This window comes from Anomalospiza imberbis, chromosome 8 (genome assembly GCF_031753505.1).
Source record: "Anomalospiza imberbis isolate Cuckoo-Finch-1a 21T00152 chromosome 8, ASM3175350v1, whole genome shotgun sequence".
Lineage (NCBI taxonomy): Eukaryota > Metazoa > Chordata > Aves > Passeriformes > Viduidae > Anomalospiza > Anomalospiza imberbis.
Window position 1 is genome coordinate 7,033,076 of NC_089688.1, and position 18,876 is coordinate 7,051,951.

Below are 18,876 nucleotides of genomic sequence, written 5' to 3' on the forward strand. Positions count from 1 at the left end.
CTGCAACCTGAAGTCAGGCTTCATTCTGAGAAAGCAGGTTCCATTTCTGTGGCAAGATACTGACATCCAGTGGCCAATTAGGCTAATTATAGGTCGCCCTTTCCGGCGATCTGAGCTGCTTTTGGTGCTCCCAGCCCGGGTAAGCTGCAGTGACACAAACATCCCTTCTGAGCTCGCCTCAACCCCTCCATTAGGGACTGTGCTTCAGCACCAGGAACAGCTGCCTGTATGCCAATGCTAGCAGAGCTTTTCCAGGCTGTGTGATTGTGATGACACCACAGACCATGGCAGGCATGGGATGGCAAGGAATTTTCCTAATAGGAAGCACGTGGTTAGGGCTTTTAACATAACATAAAGACAGGTGTACTGGGGAAGGATTAGCCCTTGTTACTGTATTAGTCTATTTCTGATCAAAAGAAGTGACCATCAGCTAGTTCTGGTAGTGTAGATTCCCACTGGCCTGGTAAAACAGCTTTTTGTCTCTGTTAGCTCCCTAGCAGAGGGATAACAAACCCATCTCTATTGGTGCCAAACCAAGAAAGATCTTAGCAGGAAGAAGAGGAACAGATAGAGTGCAATCAATTAGAGTCACATTTGGCAGATCAAGGCCAAACCCACAGCTTTAAATGCACCTCAGTGGCAATTTTCAACACCAATGAACACAAAGGCAGATGCACTATGATTACATAGTTGAAAACAAAGCAACGTGAGGATCAGAACAGCACAGGCATTTCCCCTCTGTGGTATTCAGCCCAGGATGGCAGCAGTGGTTAATGAGGGCCTCAAACAACTCAACAACTGCAATTTACTCTCTACCTCTACTGAGTTTTGCAGCTGTGTCCCTATGTGCAACAAAATAATCCTTCCAAAACACAGAAGGGGAAGAGCAAGCCCATGCCCTGCAATATCCAACACACTCTTGGAATAAATTAGATAGCCATGACTATAAAGTGGGAATGTTTCCAAATACAGTGGAGTCTGTTCTTTGAAGCTGGATTGCCTTGAGTTGCTTTAAAAACTTTCCATTCTAGGCAGCTACTAATGGGACACTCACATAAAACTGAAATTATGTGGCCCAGCAGGAGCCCCATCTCCTGATGATATTAAAGAAACACAGTCAGTGGTGCAGCCTTCCAACACACCGCTTACCTCTCGTCCATGTTCTTCTAACAGGAGAAGGTTACCCTGTGTGGCTGTTCCTGCTCATGCAGCACGAGTTTTGACTCCTCCTATCAAAAAGTCTGCTTTTCTCTTACACTGATGCTTCTGACCATGTGGAAGGCACTCTGGGTCTCCAACAGAACAGGGAACCTATCTTCAGCTATCCTGTTTTTTCATTCCAACTGAAGCACGGTGGTTTAACAATGTCTAAACATAATGCCCTCTCCCTCCCCACATGGTCTATAAATTACCATTCAGATTGCAGAGTCTGTACAACTGCATTTGGGCATGGAAATGGGATGGTTGTACATGTGAGAGCAAATATTTGAGATGGAACTCTTACATGCAGGCAAATGCCTGTGCACACTGTTGTACACTCCTACTGTCAGTCACTTCACTCTTAATTTCTCAGTACAATGGAAATATTTAGCTACTAAACTCTCCATTATTATTACAGATGCTTTCATCAGGCTGGAGTCCCTATGAGTACCTCAGTTTCTGCTTCAAAACACAGAATTTTATTTCCTAATGGAGGTGCCGAGTTAAGCAAGGTGAAAGAAATGAGTTGTGTTTTATTCTTTGCCTTCCTCTGAATGGGATATAAAGCACACAAACATTCTGCTCTAGCTTCAGCACAGCTGTCTCTACTTGTTTTCATTACTCCTTTAATTTGCCAAAGGACTTTGAATATGTTTAGTTTCTTACCTGGTATAATCAAAGTATTCTTTGTGCTGATTCCGATAAAAAACAGACAGTTTAAGCATACGGCCTGCAATCACTTCAGCTTTTTCCAATAGCTGTGTTAGGTGAACTTTTGAATAATCTGGAAAGGAAAGACAAACTGCTAGTACAGGGGGCAGGAAAAGCCACAACATTCTCCAAAAGCCACAGACACATGCAGACTGAAAACTAGGAACAGAGTCTTGGTAATCACATCATGCCCCAGTTTTCAACAGTAGCAACAAGCAAATCAAATGGCAGGAGCAGGTGTTTGTGATTCTCTCCACTCCTTCCTCATGAAGACTCTGCAAGCTTACAGCAACTTTCAGCTCAGGATCTCCTATGTTAGAGCTGGCTTCCCTGTACTTGGGACTGCAGTGCAGCTCAGGACTGCAGAGGAGCTCAGGACTGCCCTCTCTGGTTCATATCATTTGGCAAACTGCTACAATATACCTGCTTGTGAGCCAATAACCAGTGACAGTACTAACAAAGCTTGCTTAGGACCCAGCTTAAATGCCTTCCCAACCAATGCAGGATTCATACTGAGCTTGCCTCAGTCCTCAGCTTTTACACAGGCATGCATAGTGACAGCAGGTCGTGAACATCTTAAGGAAACCTTATAAATCAGACAGGCCAAAGTGACCCTCGAGACAGGGCGTTAATGGTGCTGAGGCTTTGCAGCATGCAGAGAAGGCAGAACAGCAGAACATCTTAAGCTGTCAGGGAGCTGCCCTTTCCACACAGGTGCTGGCAGCCAGCAACAGGCACACAAGTGGCCCTTTCCTAGCCTGGGACAAGCAGTGGTGCCAGGCACAGCACTTCGGGACAGCTAAGCTACTGCACAAGACAAGGGCAGTCCAGCTTAACGTGCCAAACCTCAGCACATACAAAACCTAAAGCGTGAATTGCAGTCTCCAGGAGTAACTGTTTAAGGCCACCAGCACAGCTGGCACTGGCAGGTGACCAGCCCAGTGCGGCAGCAAGGCCAGCATTAACTGACTCCAGCCTGTGGAACAGGACCCCTCAGCAGCGTTACCTGCGGTGCAAAACTCGATGATTTCACTCCACTCTGACACGACGTAGTCGCCGTCCACCTGCTTGGAGGCCGTCTGCACCGCCACCGTGTACTCTGTCCGGGGGCTCAGGAACCAGTGCCCGCGCACTGTCATGGGCAGGGGAACAGCCTTGGCCACCAGCTTGGTGGGTACATCCTGGCACAAACAAAAGCACCAAAGGACACACAAGTCAGCAGTGAAAGCAAACCAATCTGCCACCCTTTCCTTCACTGCTTTTGCAGCACAGTCCCCAGCCCTGGCTCTTCTCTGCAAACTCAAGTTATTTCCCACAGTTTGTTGGTGCAGCAAAGTGAGCAGTGGCAGAGGACCGAGGTGTAAGGCCTGTGCTAGGAGACATGGGGATAACTTGCATGTATGAAATCATTATTTGTTCCAAGAGACTGTAGACTAATACTATTATATATAGCCCAAATATATAATTCACTCTAGGGTCATTTATGCTTACCTATGCAAAGAAAGACATGCTACTGAGAACAAAGGTATTTTAATTTAAGAGACTGTTGTGCTCTGTTTTCTTTCGGCCAGTGTAATCAAACAAAATTCCTCCTGCTGTCAATCAGTCCAGCTACACTGCTGCTGTTACCTTCCAAACTAAATTTCAACAGATAAAATTAAACACATTTCAGAGTAGCTATGGCTGGTTCACATTTTTCAAAATACCCTTCTGCACAGCAGTGGCCAGAAGAAGCCAAACAGCTTGAGCCTATCACTGAACCTCTTCCTTTCCCCTCCACTGCCCCTTTAGATCCTCTGTTTTGCTCTTCCAGTATATCACAGCCCCAGGGTGCAACCAAGAAAAATAGCTGCTTGTTGTAGTTGAAATACTTGATTTCTACAGTACCAAAGACTTTGGTACAGACCACCAAAGGACAGAAAAAATTGAAGCATGGGACATTTTACGCAAGAACTGTGGGTGAAAGGACTTACAATGGAGTTCAATGATTCTCTGTAGTGTACCTGAGGAGCTGTGATAGAATAAGAGATATTTATTATTGAATATTCATCAGTAATCACAGAATAGTAAGACAGCTGCCATGGGAAAAGTGGGCATTTTAAATGACATCCTTAACTGTCCACCTATAAATAATAATCCACAATCATCTATCTATACATAATAGTCCTATACTAGGACTATAGGTAGATGGGCTACTATAGTAGTCCATCTACCTATAGCATAGTAGTCTTTTAAGGAAAAAAGGAATAGAAGGGAGATATTTCCTGGTCATGATCTCTAAAGCTAGATCTGAAGGATTCTGTTTTCACTTGTCTTCTATTATGGAAAAAAAAATCTTTTTCCTTTTGTTTTCCTATCAAAAAAAGTTATCTTCAGTTTCTGTATTAAGAAACTGTAAAATTAGCAGCTTGGGAATATTACAAGAATTGATGTAATTGAGTGATAATCCAGGGTAAAATTTTGTTGTCATGATTTCTCTTTTGCCAATTATAATTTAAATCAAATTATAGTTGTATGAAAACTTTATCTGAAAAAGAGACAGTTGAATATGCTACAATTCATAATACATAGAGAAAAATTACAAAGAATAAAAAAAAGAATACCAAATGACATTTAAAGCTACCACCCTGAAAGGCATCCCACTGGACTGAGTCTGCTACTGCTAATGCAGTCAGCAGGTGCCACAGTTAACATCATCGGACTTCCTGTCACCTCTTCTTGGGTTATGGTAAAAACAGCTTCCACCTGGGTCAGATCTCTGTGCTCACACCTCAGTGGTGGCTTTTTCTCCATTCATTTTGTCAGTTTTCATGTAACATTAAAAGCCTTGTTGCCCTAGGTGTCAAAGCTTTACCTTCCAGCTGTGCATCAGCAACCTCTTTTAACCAAAAAAGGGAGAGACTAGCGAAAAAAAAACCAAAAGTGTAGAAAGAAAGGGCCAGACCATCACATTGAACTGAGGGGTTTATGTCCTGCACAGCTGGAGAGGAGGGGCAGATGTGATGCTTCTCACAACTCTAATCTGCTGATTTTTTTCTAAGCAAACACACGTTTTTTTAAAGGCCACAATAGAGATGAAATGTTGAAATGTTCACATTGAGGTTCCTCTGGGAACCCCTCCACTTCTCCCTTTCATCTCTCTTCTGCTCAGCTCTCATTCCTGGCTGAGCCACCAAAGAAGTGCAAAGCAGGTACTGTGCCAGCTCAAGGAGAGCCAGGACTCTAGAGTGGCAGATGGCTGCTCCACTACCAGCACCCACCAGACAGCTCTAAAGGTACCTAGATGGCAATAATTTCTAAGAATAGCCTGGAAGCTTTGAATAACTAAGCAGCAAGTATATGAGTCACCCCATTCTCCTTTTTTGGGAAAAGAGGCAGCTTTCAGTCTTCAACTTTCTCCCATTTCATGTAACCCTTCCCTTTACCAGGTCATTTTGTAGAACACATTGTGAGAACTCAGCACAGCCAGATTCTAGTCCCAGTTTTGCTAAATATTTGAGTATTTTTCTTATTACATGGGAGTAATCATATTTCCATGTTTTAAAAAAGAGAGGAGGTATGCAAAATCAATTGAAAAGACAAAATCTTATTACAATTCTAGTCTTTGCACACCACTACCAATACAAACCTTCTCCTTCACAGAGATGATGATGATAGCCAAAAATAATAAAACTTTATACACCCTACATATGCTGAATATACTTTATATATTTACCGACAGAAACAGTATTAGAAGGTTGAATCATTCCCAGGTACACAAGAAAACAAAGAGCTCCCTTTCCTGAGGTACAGCATGGATCTAGCAGGTTAAGTCTATATCCCCAGTAACTTTGCCATCTGAGCAAACTGATACTTAATGTTAATTCTGTGTAAGTTAGAAAATGAGCTGTCCCCTTGCATTAACACCTGTGGGAGAGATGGGCACTTGCAGTGCTTTACCCTACCTCTAAGCTAGGAGGTGAATTCTCCTTGCACAGGCATCTTCAGGGTGCTGGAAGACTCCTAGGAGTAAATCCCAATGCTCTTTTTTATATCTAGGCAGTAGGGCTCACTGTTTTCTCTCTAAAAAAGCTCTGCTAGGAGAAAGGGCAGGGCTATCCCTCTCCTTCATGCAAAAGCGTTGTTAGGCGATGGGTGGGGACTGAAGTCGGCTCCCTGCTGTGGGGATTCAGGGCTGCAGCTGCTGGGCTATCAGCTCCTGCTGCTGAGCTTCAGCTGGGAAACTCCTATGGCCGACCTTAGAGGGAGGAAGGATGCTTGTCTTGAACCACACCTGGGTTACACATTTGGAATCTGAGCACTTCAATTATCAACCAAAGTTCCTTCTGGAAGGTGTGCTAAAAACTACTTAGTACTAAAGATGCATGAAAGCAAACACCCAAGTGCTCTGGCACAGAGCTGGAGTATTCAGTCTGTGCTTTACTATTGTCCACCCACTCTCTACTCTCTGGATCTGTCATTCAATCTTGAGAATAAAACCATCAGAAAATTACACAATAAAAATCTTAACCAAGTCACTAACAAAATTAGTAGCAATCAATTTTTAGTTAATTCTGACAAGACATCCAAATTATTCATCATGTTAATTGATAGATTTTAGTCTCCTGTTCTTACAAAACCAATTACCTTTCTACATTGACTAAACACTACTACACAATAAAAAGCTAGGGAATTGCTGAGAAACACAAAATAAATCTAATAGCTTTTCTTTGTTAAACTACCAATATCCTTTCATCTCCCCTCCACTTTAAGTCTAATCTCATCACTGTGATAAAGATTCTAAAGTGTATGTGGTGTTTGCTCTGCTAGGATGGCTCTACTTTTCACAAATATAAATGTTCCAAGTATACACCAGTTAGCACATGAATGAGAAAACATGTAGAATAATAAAATAAATTAAATTAGAAAGAATCCATCCCACTTTAAACAATATATTTATTCCTGCAGTGTAGAATGGGAATTTCACTTCAAAGGCTGTCAGTCCAAAATTAGTAAGAGTAAGAAAAAAGCAAAAGTACCCTATTTTAATTGCTGTTGCAAATAAAAATGGGGCATAATACATGCCTATTATAACATTAGGTTTAGTTGTGGGACGCACTGGTTCCTAGGAACTGCAACAAGCTGACCAAGCTTGTAAAATTCTCAATTTCAAGAAACAGTGGGTTTTTTTTCCACTTTTACTGCATATGTTACTTCCAATCAAAAAGAACAACAAAAAAGGTCAAATAAGAAAATTATACACCTGCCATTAACAGAAATCTCATAAAAAATACTCTCAAAATATAAAGCCTCAGAGAAATTGGTGGGAATATCTTCTGTTTATCCCACTGGCTTAGAAACCAACAGTTATTTAGGTGCTGAGAAAATTACAGCCCTTACATTTGTTTGGACAGTTATTTGTGCCTTGGCAAAACTTATCTTTTAGATAATGCCAACATTATTTTTAAATTTGAAGAATGTTCTATCTCAATGTTTCTCTAGATATCTCAGTATTTCAACTGTTCTGAGGTCAAAGCAAATTTTGCTGGATTTGGTAAGTAAGGCATTTGCAGATCCTGCAATGCCTTCAATATGTTCCTGCACCAGAGGCTTGAGGAAAGAGGCCAGATGAATATTCAGGTCACAGTGCTGAATGCTGCAAACTAAAATTGCTGGAAGCCTTCCTGAAGTGCATTAGAATTTGTGGCTCTACTGTTGATATGATGTGTTGCTCTCAGGAGTCTGTCACTGAACAAGGACAGGCAGAGAATACACACATTTTGTAAATAGTGATAAAGAACTAGTCAGGGATAAAAATGGCAGTCTTGCACTACATTATAGAGGTTCCAAAAATGCTTTCAAATAAAACAGAAAAGTTAATGTGCAGTTCTCTGTGAAAGAAATGTATTTGTGTGTTCATGCACATAGGCTGGAGACAGAGAAGGCACTTTGAATAAACCAAAATTCCATCAGATTAATCAAAACCCACCTTTACTGGATATCCAATTCCTGTTTCCCATGGCCTGGCTTTGAAAGGTTAATAAAACATAGAGATTCATCTGTTTAAAATCAAACATTTGTGCTTTGATTTTTAAATGAAAATTACCTTGTGTTTGAATTTGTTGGAATTCTTGTTTTCTTTCTTGTTGAGATCGATGAAGTAATGAGTAATGCGATCCTTGGATTTAGAATCCATGTCCCAAGAAATCTTGAAGGAATCACACGTGATGTTACTTATTTTGATGTTGTGTGGGACTGGAAGCTCCTCCATCTCTGCAATCCCACTATCTTGTGATTTATTCCCTGCAGAGAAAATAAGCACGATTTGTTCAGTGAAGGACCCATTTGATCAGTGTTTTGTGCTCCAGTACCAGCACACCCCTGAACAGCCTTTCACAAAGGCTCACAGGGGCTCCTCAGGAGCCAGTGGGGTACAGTTATGCAAGTCTGGATGTCAGTGATGGAAAGCATTGGAAAGGGATGAAATTCCTCAGGTGAATAAGCACTAATAACATGGTGCACAGAGTGGCTGGCATCACCACTGTGTGTGTTTGACAGGACAAACCATCTGAAGCGATCACGTGCTCCAAGGTTCAGCTAAGAAGCCAGCGATGCCCACAGGTAACATAATGGACCTATGAATATCTGTCAGTGACTCAAACACAATCAAAAATCATATTCATCCTTAAACCACTTTTTAAGCACAAAGCACAGCCAATCTCTACAAGGTTTATAGATGGTGGATGCATATACACATATATGTACACATATTTAAAACAGCAACTCCTGTGAAATGAAACAATTAACACTTTGATGAACCACAGCAAAAGGGACACACAAGCAAACTTAATTTTCTGTTCTTTATTCTTTCCATTTCCCCAGCTGAGACCCGGCAGTTTTCTTGGGAAGTTATTTTCTAAGTACATATGGGAGACTAACAAATGACCATTGACCCCAAAAAGAATCTCTGGTTCTAAATTTAGGTCTCCCCTTAGTTCCCAAGGCAACTTTATAGTTCAGCATTCCGTGAACATTAAAATTCAGAAATGTTAGGTGTTCTTGCTCTTACATAAGACTCAAGTCAAAAGTGAACAAATGAAAAAAAAACCCAGTAAGCTGAGAAAAAATACTGGGTAAAAAAAGAAAAAAATCTATATGATGTAAGAGAAGAAGTAAGGAAATAGAACAGAAAAAAAAAAAAGAAAATTAAGCATAGGACAGATAGAACCTAGAACCAAAGGAGAAAACAAAAAGCTAATGAAAACAAAAACCTAAGAAAGGGAGGAAAGCTCCCAAATTCCGGACAGATGATGAAAATGGGAAACTCATACAGGGATGTGAGGCAATGAATTGCCAGAATTATTCATAGTCACATCTAATTATAGGAAAAGTATTTATACTTTTATCATAACTGGTAAAAAATGATAAAAACCTGAACTCCAAGGTGTTTAGGCAGTAATACAAGTAAAAAGTTTACTTGGAAAACATTAGGAACATTTCAGCCTTTCAACATACTCTGCCAAAGAATTATTCCAGCACTTCAGTGCAAGAATATTACCGTTGGCCTGATTGTTCAAAATTCTGCTTATACATATGTGAAATTCAATCATAGACTCTGCAAAATTCATAGATCTCCAGCTAGTATTGTGAATAATGTATTTTTACTGATGATTCAAGAACTAATAAAACTATTTTTCTATTTTTGTCTTATTTTATGCATTTACATCCAAAAGGTTGTCTATTCTTCAAACATTCTATTGCTTTTTTTTTTTTCTTTTTCAACTAATACCAAAATCAGTTCGTGCACAGTCTTGCTCACAATGCCCCTCTATTTGTGCCATACACAATGACATTTTCAACAGCTGCACTGGCTGCAACAGACTCAGAACTACCAGTCATTACTGAACGCTTTCTCTTCATATGAAAGACGTGGTAAGTGCTTTTCCCAACATGAGATTTCAGAAAGCCAGCAGGGAGAAAATGGCACTGCTTTCTTTTGCAAGCAATTTGTATTTGAAAGATGACTGAAAGCTCTGCCAGGTACATTGAAAAGGCTTCATATGATCAGCTCTTCCAAGAGTGAGACTCTGTGTTTAAGTAGAAGATAGAGTGTGGCTGCTGAGGTTCTCAGAGCTGGACAGACTGAGATTCCAGCACACTAAACAATGTGTAACATCCTGGACAGACATGCAGCCAGGAAATCCAAGCCACAACAGCTCAATGTGCAAATTATTTGCCTAACAATGAGCTTCTGTATTCCATACCCAGGGCCTGAGCCGTGTTACAAACAGCCAAGGGGGTTTAAGCCTCAGGACATGTGCAAAGCAGTAATGACCATTGACAAAAAGTAATGGAAAGAAAGAAACATTTTGGAGAACACCAGTGGCAAAGAGCAAAAGTGCTTCTGGAAATAGGTATAATTTTCTGCCTGTTTCTTGGTATTAATATCTGGCACACATCTTCAGATATCTGCACTCCCATTCCTTTTAATTTCTTCGCTTTTGAAGTGAATAAATAGCTTTAAGTAAATGTTAAGCAGAAAATCTCCAGGTAATTTTTAGGGTTTTGGTAGGGGTTAGGGTTGAAAGAGTTAAAGAGCATACAGCTTCAAGAAAACTGGGGCTGGAAAAGGCACGGCAAGGCCATCCCAGCAGGGCTCCAACACTGCTGCTCCTACATCTTTGTGATCTGGAATCCCATGGTGCTGTGTTAGGGATAGGGTAGTGCTTAGACAGAAAACTAGGTGATATAACACACATATTTTAGGGGAAGTATAAAGAAATCTAAGCACACCTAACATGCCAAGCTCCTCAAGAACCTCCACCTCTAACACTGGCCTTTTTCCCAGGACTGAAAGTTTGCTACAAAAAAGAAAGCCCAGATACAGTGGTGATTGGTCTGTTCACCCAGACCATGTCTGTCTGCACTCAAGCACCTCAAAGCAACCTCTAGGTTGCTGTAATTTTTTTATGGTGGGTGAGACATCCAGAAGCCACTGAATGAATTTAAGAAAGACAAAAGCATGGGGAAGCCCCGGTGATATCCCACAACCAGCGACTGGGAGGAAAGTTAGTGGAACCATGGTGACCACAATATCCTGTGTGTCACCACAACATTCCCTTCCACTGGTGCAATTTCACTCACTGGGGCTGCTGTCATACAGAAGAGAGTGCACCAAGTGCTGGGTGCATTGTGTCTGGGAATACACACAAGACATTAACTCCTGCAGTTACTTCTGTGAGTGTCAGCTCCATAAAACCTAAGAATGTGATGAGGGAAACGTGACTCAGGTTCATGAGCCAGAAATAAGCGAGACTGCACTCACAAAGTACAAAATTAAAAGCTAATGCTAGATTCTTAATGCATTCTGAGAAGATAGCTGAAAATCAAAACATGTGTAGATGAGGATGAGAAGCAATTTCTGAGACCCTGAAAGATTAGGTTTATATATATATAGATACATGTAATAAACACACGAAAGGCCAAACAGAATTTTATCATATGAATCACATTTTTTAAAAAAATCTAACCTTATTCAGATTTTAAAATGCATGCACTGGGGAAATCAGAATGTGGTTTTCTCAAGTTAATAATTTCAATACAATGAGAGATATTAGCTATGCTATTTTGAAGAAGAAATGTTTGATGAGAGGGGATCAATGTCTAAGAGCACACATGTCTTAGGTACCATGACATAAGAAATCCTCTTATAGAGTGGATGCTAACAGCTGAGAACAACTCATTTACAAACAGGAGCTCCCGTGACATGAGCAGAGAAATGCTTACACCTTCTGAAATACAAAAGTTTCTACCTTTTCTTGTCTTGATAATTCAACAGATAGGTTATATCTGTTCTATATAGGTTCTATAAAGGTAAAATATTGTAATTGCAGAAATTTGATATATACTGACAATATTTAAGTGCTGTAATTGAGAGTGAATTCTCCAATTTACTGAGAAGGTATTTAATTTCCTCAAAAATTCAATAGAAGGGAGGAAACTTCATTCTGTATAACCATCAAAAATGACAGGGAAGTGCCAGGAAATTACATATTAGCTCCTACTTTAAATTTAACTAAGAAAAAATACAGTCTCATATTTTCCTCCTGTGCTCAGGAATGAATAGCTACCTATCCAGCTGCTGGCTATATAGAACTACAGAGCCAGGACAATACGACCCCACCAAGCAAATAATTAACCAGAATACCAACATTTCAATGTTCACAGCAACACCTTGTTCAAGAGAGACAGTGGAATCACACAGAGGAAATACGAATGCAACAACATTCAAAAAAATATTAAATCAAGGCTGTTATTTGTTAGGCTGTGTAAGTGCACTTCTCTAGGATAGTTACTCTATTTCAATGTTCAATTTTTTATCCATTACCACAGAAGCAATGTTTATGTTTTGTTTGTGCCTCTTTTCATGTACAAAAAAATGCGTGAAGAGTCTCAGACTCTTAATTATCTCCCTCTCACCCAGAATCCTGGTAAACTACTGCCCAATAGAGATTTTTTTATACTTATATAAGCATATTTAGGAATATTTTCTAAATAAGTATCCTTGTAAAACTAATTCCTAAATTAGATAAAGAGGGAATGCCTGACCCTAGAAATCCTGTTAGAGGGATAAACCCCTCTAAACCTTCTCCTAATTTCCTCCCCATTGTCTAATACTACTGCTGTGCATTTTCTAGTATGAAATGTGCACTGTGGCCAAAATACTTTAAAAAATAGTTTCAACAATAAAGCATTACTTAACTATAACATGTATATCTATATTTACTGAGTGTTTTTGAAATGTGCATATACATTCAGATTCTCATTACATGGTTTTTACAGCTTAATTTATCTGTTTCCTGCTAATCTGGGACACTGACTTCAGCAGGAATGTTCCACACTCAAACCAAAGACGATACAACTGGACTCTGTGAGTACAAATGTGCCCTCAGTACAGGCATCTTCTTCAGCTGAGAATGCCCCCCAAAGAGTGCCCACATAAACAAAGCACTGAGCAATCTCTGGATTGCATGGTTTCTGTGCTGAAAAATTTGTCTCAGCCCCTTACAAAGGACTCGATTCTTCCTCCTTCTCACACGGAGGATGAATGTACTTGTCAAGTGGTGCCGTGATTCACATCAGCAGCAGCCCAGTCTCTCACTCCTGCCACTGCCAGCCAGAGATGTGCAGGCTCCCATTTCCCAGGTCCTGCTCTCTCCAAGCCTGTTTTCCCAGGGGTCTGCAGCCTCACTCTACAGGCTGGAGGTGCAGCACAGAAGGCAGGGACCATGTGTGCCCATGGGAAACCACGGGCTGTGAGCCCCACGCTCCAAAACCCACCCAGCCCAGATGCCCATGTGAACAAAATGCCCCTGAACAAAAGCAGATGGGACTTCAGGGGCTCTGTTTCCTCAGACATGCGTGTTCTACCAACAGCACTGGGAACACACAACGCACAAGTGGCAAACCTGACAGCTAGCAGCAGCAAGCAGCGGTACCATGGCAGATTTTGGAACGTGGTTATGCTATCTGAACTGAAGGGCTTTGGTTTACAGCTCATTCTCTCAGCAGGCACTGAATACAACATTATGTTCAATAGGAAATTAAGTGTATCTTTACAGAGAAGGTTACTATAATTACTAAGCAGAAATTAAATAGTCACATTATAACATTTCTGTAGAATATAAATTTTGGCATAGATACTAGATTCTCAACAGTGGATTTGTTGGGCCATATGCATTCCTTCTAAGTTAATGATAAAACCCAAATATTTCTTAAATATGACAGCAGAAACAGTAACAAGAAAAGAATCAACAAAATTCACTCCTGTGATAAGACCATAGATATCTTGAACTACACCTGGAATAATTTTGATACAAAATATGCATCTGCTATTCCAAAAGCAAGGGCTATTCTCCAAAAGATTTTATGCCTATGACTTGCAATGATGTTTAGGTACAATTTTCATATTATTTACATTATATATATATATATATATATATATATATATATATATATATATGCATTTATATATATATATGAATTTTAATATATATTAATTTTCTAAACTACTGTGGAAACCACTAATACTTTTACTGTGTTAATATAGACAAAACTACTGACAAAAAACATCCCCCTTGGGCAGTGAAGCTCCCCAGGCTCACTTTGCATGCAGTAAAGAGAGGCAGTTTCCTAGATGGGGTCACCTGAGTACCTACAGGTAGCTCTCACATTTAACTTTGCCCTGGAGGAATCTAATTCTTTTCAGAGATTAGAGAGGGAGGTCACAGAAGCTAAGAGCTAGCTGAAGTTACCCTTTATAATAATTTCCTAAATTACATTTGCCAATTTGACTGATTCTCATGATGCAACAGCAATTTGCAAGATTTCCACCACAGAAAAAAGAAAAAACATGGGGATAAATAGTACATTTTGCACTGTAAGCAATTTCTGAACTCCTTAGCAAAGAAATATACATGTCACTGACTCAGAAATATCCTTTGGACTAATACTTTAAAAGGCATAATCTTTTCAAGAATAATTTTTCTGAATTTCTGTGTCAAATACATCATTTATCCCCACAATATTTTTTCTGAAAGCACTGATAGAATCAAATATCTCAGGACCATTTAAGCTTGAATGTGGATGAATTTATAACTTGCTAACTTCAATTATAGACAAATTATTTAATAACTGTAATTTAATTTTAAATAAATAGTGCATTTAATTGCATCATTAAACTAATTCCTCAAAATAATTGTTTCTTCTCTTGCTTTTACCATACAGAAAACTCAGATATATCACTGTACATTGTCCTCTGTTGCTATCAGCCAAATGGTCTAAATCAGCAACAATTCTTCGATTTTTGACCTATCCTTACTTGAAACAAAAAATTAAGTAATGATTAGTAACATCTTCAGAAATAGCTAAATTATTTGCAAAAGTCTTACTGAAATCAATGGAATCTAAGCTGAGTTACCCGAGAACTTCTGAAAACATGATTACAATTGTGTACACAAACTCCGCAAACCCAAAGTGTAACACAAACCCCGACTGCAAATCAGATCAATGGCTAAATTGGCAAGGCTGACCTTATTCTTTCGCTAAGATTTAATTGTTATTTGATACCCTGACATCTTGGAAGTATTTAATATTTATACCTTACCCATTCAAAACTAAACCACATTTTCAGAATGTTGATAGCAGCCAAACCCCTAGACTGAGTACTGAAATGGAAATAGATGCAAGTCTCTGTTGATATAATTAACTTTTTTAGAGTTCCCCTTATGCCTACTCCTAAATATTTTTTTAAGAATATCTGTAAGAAAACTAGAGGTCTCTATGCCTTTATAAAGTACTTGGTGTCCCACAAGGTTGGGTCTTTATTATTGAATTTTTCCTCTTTTCTTTTTGCAATTTTATTACAAGTAAGTTGAGGAGTCTTAACACAGTAATATGCTAAGCTAAACACACATGGCTTCACACAAAATTTAGTTTTCACTGTGTTAAAAATAAATGGAGAAAATATGAAAACGGAGGACTTTAATTTTCAGATGGAAATATGCAACTGTAAGGTTGTAAATAATCATGTAGGTACATTTTTCTTCACTAAGCACCAGGAAAACTGTAAAACTAAAAAACCACTTAGGCTAGAAGATTAAACTGCCATCCGTGCTATCATGTCTACTCTCCCCTGTATCCAAGATATGGATATCTATAGAGATCCTTTGACCCTACCATGTTCTAAGGACTGACCAAATGCCTGGGTGGAGAGCTGAGAAGTGCTGGGATCTCCTTTTATGACCCATGAATACCAAAACCAAACTGAATTGCCCAGATAAGCTGAGACTGAGTGCAAATGTCACCACCATCCATCAGCAACTTGCTTCTCATCCTGTCTGCCGAGTGACTCCTGTATGCAAAATAATTCATACCCAGTTCCCTCTAAAGTTCTCAGACTGCTTTTACTAAACATGGCTTCATTTTTTACTGTACCTCGTCATGTAAAGCTAAACAAGCTTCTCTGTGACATTCTGTGAAAGGTCACAGTATGCAAAAAAAACCACCTGTCATACTGGCAAACCATTGGTTTTCATGGCTTTGCCATCAGAGCCAGACAAGGGCAATTCTGTCTTGAAACCAAAAAGGACATTATTGCAGGCCACAAACACAAAGCCACCATAGTATTTGCTCCTAATTAAATACTCCCATTCTGCTCTGCACAGCAAGCTTGCAGTACATGGGTGGCTCTTCTCAGCATGTGTTGGCTACAAGATACATTTGAAAAACAAATTTTAATTAAAATGTGCATTTCTCAGTTGCTAAAAGGGAAAGAAGATAACAGGGGATGTAAAAGGCTCTAAACCACCATCTTGCTTAATTTAAATGCCATTTAAAAATAAAAATTACCTTTACAGTCCTTTCATATACAACTAGAATTTGAGTATAATGCATACCTTCAGTTATACAGAATCAAATTGGAAAGCAAGTATGTCAGAAACTACTACAAAATCTCTCCCACATCAACCTATCATATGCACTTTAGAGATTTAGCAGAAGTCTGTGTTATCAGATCTCTATTATTATCTAGCCAGTGTGAAATTCTGACCATACTTCAGACTGCACTCAGGCCCATTTTGTGGTGCATTTTTGTAAGGATGCTATCTCAGTGCTCAGTGTTCTGCTGAAAACTGGGAATAATTTTTTTCAGCAGACTCCCACCCTGTTGATTCCTAAAGGGGCAGATTTTAGAGCAGGAAGGGATACAAAGATTTTAATGGCATGAGGTTTGTCTCTTCTGGTGAATAAAATGTACAGCTGCATGCAAAATTGTGGAACTGCCTATGTCTCCAGGATTAACAAGAAAGGAAAACAGATCTCAGATGAAGGCACTGACTGTATGACCCCAGACAAGTTGCTTGGGGCCAGATTCCGATCCAAGTTACACTGCTCTGGGTCACTGGCCTAATTGCTCCGGTGCTCTTCAGCTAGCAGTGTAATTGAGGCAAAGCATTGCCCTTAGTTTTCCATTGCTTTTAATATTAACTGTATATTAGTGAAGTGAGTGGCCTTTCATGATTTGTGCTTCCACATGTCTCTAAACAAAGGAGAGAGACAAACACTTCTATTTTAGTTTGTTACTGTGGACCTCATTCATATCGGTTTACCTCATTCTTTGGCTGGCAACAACTTGTGCCATTTATTGCAGCTGTGTCTTCATTTAAACCAAATACGTGTTCTCTACTTCAAGTTGAGTCATGTGAGTTCAAATCTAGCAAGATGAGGCAGCCTTGCATTCACATGAGCTTTAATGTGACTTGCCAGCTTTCCTGAAACTGCAAGTGCCTTAATCACAAAAGGATTTTTTAATTTAAAATCCACTTCCTTTCAACAAAGGGAAGCCCAGACAGAAAGGCAAAACTCGCCACTTGAAGGGCAGCAGAGAGAACCAAGGCTGGGGAACATAGTTTTACTAAGCATTTTCCTTGAGAAAGTAGGGTGCTCAGCATGAGTAGGCTTTTGTAACACTCTGGACACCCTGGCAGTCTGCAGCATGAATGAGCATTTCTTTACTTCAGCGCATTGGCAATTGCTGTGCGCTTTTCACACACATCTCTTGTAAGGAATGGGATTTGGCTCTGGTGTACACCAGTTTGTGCTTTTTAGCTGGGATTTGAAATGTATTACATAGTCACAATAGTTCAGGAAATTCTACTTTGTAACTTGTACTGTTCTATTTTACATTTAAATTGTATGCACGTTTCAGAATTGTATGCCTGTTTCAGACTTTCTCTCAGGCTCTGACAAATAAAGGATATAGGGGTTTTGAGAGTCCTTTTTTTGGCAGGTTTCCTAGCGAAACTAAACATTGCCAAGGCCTTTAGATGTAGGTCTGCCACTGGTTGACTGTTCCTAACTTTTGAACCTCTGACAAGAGCAGAGAGCTCACAGATAACCTAGGTTGCTGCTAGTTTCTTTAAGACAGGCAAGCATGCAGAAATTAGAGGATCCTGCTAAACATTCCTTATCAAGAGGAAGGCTACAATGAGCTCAAGCTTTTCACCGTTACTAGAATATAAAGACGATACAGTTATGAATATTGTAGCCAAAAGAAATCTTTCAGCAGAGTCTTCACCACATTGGAATTCACCCCTCACTCAAACATAGTGAGTATACACCGACCATGCAAATTTATTAAAGGTCTCAGCTGTAGCTCATCAGCTTCCTGTCCTGATGGCATTTGTGACAAAACTCTCCTGCAGGTTGTCTAATGAAAATTGCCTAATGAAGAGGAGAAAACTCAAAGCAAAGTTTTGATGCAATTAAGTTAAAAGAAACCTACAACAATTCTAAAAACATCAGATTCAAATCCATGGTCCTCAATAACTCTCAAATTGCTCTTTAAAAAAATCACATCTCAGTTGGATACTTAGAAGAGTTCCCATTACAAATTTTTCTGTAGTCTAATTAGGCAGGCTATCAACAGGCATTGGACTGCAACAATGGCACCAATAATGATCATGACAAGACAAAAATTGATTAGCTATAGAGGAATAGCTGCACAACCTTCTACAAATTCACAATGCCAAACAAGTCCCCTTGGGTATGGTACTTAAAAAGAATTCTTATTTAGATTAGTTTTTCATCTTTTGAATTTAAAGCATTTAAAAGCATCTCAAGGAATGCTTTCCAGTTCCCACTCCCTATTATCTGAGCTAATCTAATAAGTATACTGAGATACACTGAAGGATTTTGTTTCCCTCTCTGGCTTCCATCTCCAGCACTGCATGCTTGCACTAGGGCTGACAGCCCCATCAAGCAGCCTAGTGGGCTCCCTGATGGTCTGCTCAAGGAAGCAACACAGAAACCAGCTGAGTATTACAGAATACACAAAAATAGAAAAAAGAGACTTGCTATACATGGAGATAGCGGTTCTGTCTTCCTTGCACTTTTCCAGTTATGAGAAAGCACAAAGCAATAGATATG

The 18,876-nt window shown here is 39.6% G+C and overlaps 1 protein-coding gene across 6 annotated transcripts in view; it reads right to left on the minus strand.

Annotated features, from left to right (window-relative positions):
• The window catches only part of PHYHIPL (phytanoyl-CoA 2-hydroxylase interacting protein like), a 127,757-nt gene that overhangs the window by 2,828 nt on the left and 106,053 nt on the right, over positions 1 to 18,876 (minus strand). For all 6 annotated transcript variants that reach the window (XM_068197162.1, XM_068197165.1, XM_068197166.1 and 3 more), the window contains exons 2-4: positions 7,997 to 8,193; positions 2,918 to 3,092; positions 1,867 to 1,984 (exon numbers count right to left, since the gene is read on the minus strand). In XM_068197162.1, the coding sequence (XP_068053263.1) occupies positions 1,867 to 1,984; positions 2,918 to 3,092; positions 7,997 to 8,193 (490 nt within the window). The remainder of the gene's footprint in view (positions 1 to 1,866; positions 1,985 to 2,917; positions 3,093 to 7,996; positions 8,194 to 18,876) is intronic.